Genomic DNA, 5,336 nt, shown 5'->3' with positions numbered 1-5,336 from the left:
GCAATTATAAGTATTTGTATATCTAAAAATAGAAAATATACAGTAAAAAATACAGTGTAAAAGATTAAAAATGGAGGCCAGGCGCAGTGGCTCATGCCTGTAATCCCAGCACTTTGGGAGGCCAAGGCAGGTGGATCACCTGAGGTCAGGAGTTCAAGACCAGCCTGGCCAACATGATGAAACCCCATCTCTACTAAAAATACAAAAATTAGCCAGGCATGGTGGCGCTTGCCTGTAATCCCAGCTACTCGGAAGGCTGAAGCAGGAGAATCACTTGAATCCAGGAGGCGGAGGTTACAGTGAGCCAAGATCGCGCCATTGCACTCCAGCCTGGGTGACACAGTGAGACTCCATCTAAATTTAAAAAAAAAAAATTAAAAATGGTACGTCTGTATAGCATAGGGCACTTATCAGGAGTGGAGATTGCAGGACTGGAAGTTACTCTGGGTGAGTCAATGAGTGAGTGGTGAGTGAATGTGAAGGCCTAGGACATTACTGTACACTGCTGTACATTTTATAAACACTGTATACTTACGTTACACTAAATTGATTTTTTAAATGTTCTTTCTTCAATAATAAATTAACCTTAGCTTACTATCACTTTTTTACTTTATAAATTTTACTTTTTTTCAAACATTTGACTCTTTGTAATAACACTTAGCTTAAAACACAAACAAATTATACAGCTATACAAAAATATTTTCTTTCTCTATATCTTTATTCTATATACTTTTTTCTGTTTCTAGAAATGTTAATTATTTTTTACTTCTTAAACTTTTTGTTGTTTTGTTTTGTTTTAGCTACAGGGTCTGCTCTGTCATCCAGGCTGGAATGCAAGTGGCACAATCAAGGCTCACTGTAACCTCAAACTCCAAGGCTCAAGCAATCCTCTCACCTCAGCCTCCCAAGTAGCTAAGACTACAGTCATGAGCCACCATGCCTGCTTGATTTTTTTAAAAAAAATTTTGTAAAGACAGAGTCTCACTTTGTTGCCCAGGCTGGTTTGAGCTGCTGTCCTCAAGCGATCCTCCTGCCTCGGCCTCCAAAAGTGCTGGGATTACAGGCGTGAGCCACCATGCCTGGCCAAATTTTTTGTTTAAAAATGAATACACCAACACACACATTAGCCTATGCCAACACAGGGTGAGGATCATCAATATCACTGTCTTCCACCTTTATATCTTATCCCACTAGATGAATTTCAGCGGGCAGTAACACCACGGAGCTGTTGTCTCCTACGATAACAATGTCTTCTTCTGGATGCCTCCTGAAGGACCGATCTGAGACTGTTCTTAAGGAGGTATCACTCTTTTCAGAAAGATGCTCATGGTGGTTTGTTTCTTTTTTCATGTTAGATTTGTGTGAGTCTATCATGGGCTACATTCTGAAAGCTGTGACTTCACCCAGCAATAGGAATATTTTTAGCTCCATTACAATCTTGTGGGATCACCCTTGTATATGAGGATTGTCATTGACCAAAACATTGTTATGCAGCACATGACGGCAACATATCCTTGAACACACAGTTTCACTTCTGGGAATTTAGCTTATGGATATACTTGCAAAAGCACACTAAGCTATGTGTACATTCCTGTACATTTTCAAAGAGAAACTTTATATCATTTTGGTCATGTTAAAGACTTGGGACCAGTGGTTATATTCCTGTACACATAGCATAGTGTGCTTTTGCAAGTATATCCATAAACTAAATTGACAGGACAGAATTGTTTGAAAAACAACCATGAATATAACATGAATGCTCATTAACAGAAAAGTGGTTAAATAAATTATAGTATATCATTTTATAAAAATTTTTTTTTTTTTTTTTTTGAGACAGAGTCTTGCTCTGTCACCCAGGCTGGAGTGTAGTGGTGCGATCTCAGCTCATTGCAACCTCTGCCTCCCAAATTCAAGGGATTTTTGTGTCTCATCCTTCTGAGTAGCTGGGATTATAGGCATGCACCGCCATGTCTGGCTAATTTTTCTTTTCTTTTTTTTTTTTTTTTTGACGGCGTCTCGCTCTGTCGCCCAGGCTGGAGTGCAGTGGCGCGATCTCAGCTCACTGCAAGCTCCGCCTCCTGGGTTCACGCCATTCTCCTGTCTCAGCAACCTGACTAGCTGGGACTACAGGCGCCCACCACCACCCCCTGCTAATTTTTCGTATTTTTAGTAGAGACGGGTTTTCACCGTGTTAGCCAGGATGGTCTAGATTTTCTGACCTCGTGATCTGCCCGCCTCGGCCTCCCAAAAGTGCTGGGATTACAGCTGTGAGCCACTGCACCCGGCCTAATTTTTGTATTTTTAATAGAGACAGGGTTTCACCATGTTGGCCAGGGTGGTCTCAAATTCCTGGCCTCAAGTGATCCACCCGCATCAGCCTCCCAGAGTGTTGGGATTACAGGCGTGAGCCACCGTGCCTGGCCCATTTTATGGGATATTATGCAGCTGTTTTTATTGTTTTGTTTTTTAACTTTGTGTGCTGATAGGGAAAGATGCCAAGAATATTATTAAGTGAAACCTCATGTTGGAGAGCAATATGCGTAATATGATACAACTTGTGAAAAAAAAAAGAAAAGAAAAGAAAGGAAGGAAAACGCCAGTCTGCGCCCCGGACCGGCTCTCCTTCCGCCCCGGCTCTCCTTCCGCCCCGGACCGGCTCTCCTTCCGCCCGAGCCGCGGGGCCTCATGGAAGGCACGGAGGACGCCGGAGAGGGCGCCGAGGAGCGGCCGGCGCCGGAAACCAGGGTGCACTTGCGCGTGGCGAGGTTGATCATGGAGGCAGGTGTCAAGCTAGGGATGCGGTCCATTCCCATTGCCACTGCTTGCACCATTTACCATAAGTTCTTCTGCGAGACCATCCTGGACGCCTATGACCCTTACCTGATTGCCATGTCTTCCATTTACTTGGCCGGCAAAGTGGAAGAGCAGCACCTGCAGGCTCATGACATCATCAATGTGTCCAACAGGTACTTCAACCCAAGCGGTGAGCCCCTGGAATTGGACTCCCGCGTCTGGGAGCTCCGGGACAGCATTGTGCAGTGTGAGCTTCTCATGTTGAGAGTTCTGCGCTTCCAGGTCTCCTTCCAGCATCCACACAAGTACCTACTCCACTACCTGGTTTCCCTCAAGAACTGGCTGAACCGCCACAGCTGGCAGCGGACCCCCGTTGCCGTCACTGCCTGGGCCCTGCTGCGGGACAGCTACCACAGGGGGCTGTGCCTCCCCTTCCAGGCCCAGCACATAGCTGTGGTGGTGCTCTACCTGGCCCTGCAGGTCTATGGAGTCAAGGTGCCCGCCGAGGTCGAGGCTGAGAAGCTGTGGTGGCAGGCGTTTAGTGACGACCTTACCAAGCCAATCATTGATAATATTGTGTCTGATCTCATTCAGATTTATACCATAGACACAGAGATCCCCTAAGGCCCTGGCCCAGGCCTGCCCAAAGAGAAGCCCAGGATGGTCAGCTGCCTGGGGACATTGCCACCACATCGCTATGATGGCTGGTCCCCAGAGGACCAGCTGGGAGGACTGGTTGTGCTGCTGGAGAAGGGCTGGTGAAGGCGATGACATGCTGCCGCTTTGACAGTCCCTAGCAGTCGCCGTCCAGATGATGATGGTAGCTGCGCCTCCAGCAGGCAGGCCGGGAGCACACTGGGTGCAGCTGACCCAAAGGAGCTACATCTGCTTTTGTCCTTTGAGAGGACTCTGACTACAATAGAGGCATGATGCCAATAAAAGGAAAATCATGATATCGATGACACTGAATCCCTAGGGATTTTTTTAAAGCCAGATTTATAGCGAGAATGAATGTGCAATGTGGCTGCAATCTATTTTGTGTAAAAAAAGGTGATGCAAGTCAAAAAAAAAAAAAAAAGAAAAAGGCCAGGTGCGGTGGCTCATGCCTGTAATCCCAGCACTTTGGGAGCCGGAGGCGGATGGATTACCTGAGGTCAGGAGTTCAAGACCAGCCTAGCCAGCACAGTGAAACCCTGTCTCTACTAAAAATACAAAAATTAGCGGGGAGTGGTGGCACATGTCTGTAATCCCAGCTACTAAGGGGGCTGAAGATGGATGGATGGATGGATGGATGATTGTTTTCAAAGAGAAATTTTCTAGAACTATTTACCATTTTGGTCATTTAAAGACTTGGGACTGGTGGTTAGAGGATGGGGGACACATCTTTTGTTTCTCATTTTATTATACTTTCTATTTGAATTTTTTTTACCATGATCATTTACATGAATAACCACATGCACTCTGATGCCTTGCAGGGGGGATGTTAGCCCTGAGGCCAGTCTGGACCCTGGCTGCCGGTGTGGCATACAGGAGATGATGGGACTCTGTGAACACAAGCACCACTGTGGTTTGAGTATGTTCCTCAGAGTGCATGTGCTGAAAATGTGGTCCCCAGTGTGGCAGTTGGAAAGGTAGGGACTTTAAGAGGTGATTAGGTCATTAAGAGGAATTAATGCTACTCTCCAGGGAATGCATTATTTCTCATGAGAGTAAGTGAGCTCTCACTCTCTTTCAGGACTGGATTAGTTATCTCAAGAGCACGTTGTTATAAAGTGAGATAGTCCCTATGTTCTGCCTCTGACTTCTTCCTTTCTGCCATGTGGTATGCTAATGCTGTGCTCTTGGACTTTACAGCCTCCAGAACTATAAGCCCAGTAAACTCTCCTTTATAAATTACCTAGTCTCAGGCATTCTGTTATAGCAACAGAAAACACGCTAAGACCTCCCTTCTGGTGCACACCTTTTATTTTTTCCCTTCCCAGTGTTCCTTTCCCCTTCTTTTAGTAACAGGACCCATTTTCCTTTCTGCAACTGCTTTTCTTCCACCCCTCAGTCCATGTTTCAGGTTGGGAATTGGACCTTGACCCCCAGTTCCAAAAGTGGGCCTTGACCTTGGGCTGGCCAGGGCACAACAGAACTATCACAATGGCTTCAAGGAGGGGCACTGGCTCAAGCATGACCAATAAGAACATCCTCCAGTACTTCAGCTAGTGCTCCTGGACCAAGGCTCTCCCCTTCCCTCTAAGTGCAGGAGTACTAGAACAAATGTCTGAAACTGCTTTGACCATTGTTGCCACCACTGGGTGGATATTTTCCTGAAAATAAAGCAAAACAGAGGAAAGCAGAGCTTATGTGATGAGAGACAGATTCCTGTGGACACAGAGCACCTGGATCCAGCCATGCAGAACCCTTCTTAATTGCTTTTCTGTTATCTTAAACTTTATATGAGCTAATAAATTCTCATTTTTCCTTGAGCTGGTTTGAATTATTCTATTAATTTCATCCAAGACTCTCTATAAATGTAAGCACCTTAGTAATTTCTT

General features: G+C 45.6%; 1 protein-coding gene across 1 annotated transcript; it reads left to right on the top strand.

Moving 5' to 3' along the window:
• Positions 1-2,747: 2,747 nt before the first annotated feature.
• Positions 2,748-3,436, top strand: LOC109029187 (cyclin-Q-like). The gene has a single exon (XM_019039011.4). The coding sequence runs from the start codon at positions 2,773-2,775 to the stop codon at positions 3,415-3,417; it is 645 nt and encodes a 214-aa protein (XP_018894556.3). The 5' UTR covers positions 2,748-2,772; the 3' UTR covers positions 3,418-3,436.
• The last annotated feature ends 1,900 nt before the right edge of the window (positions 3,437-5,336 follow it).

Source organism: Gorilla gorilla, chromosome 1, assembly GCF_029281585.2.
Source record: "Gorilla gorilla gorilla isolate KB3781 chromosome 1, NHGRI_mGorGor1-v2.1_pri, whole genome shotgun sequence".
NCBI classification, from domain to species: Eukaryota; Metazoa; Chordata; class Mammalia; order Primates; family Hominidae; genus Gorilla; species Gorilla gorilla.
The sequence above is the reverse complement of the archived record's forward strand: the minus strand, read 5'-3'. Positions and strand labels throughout refer to the sequence as shown.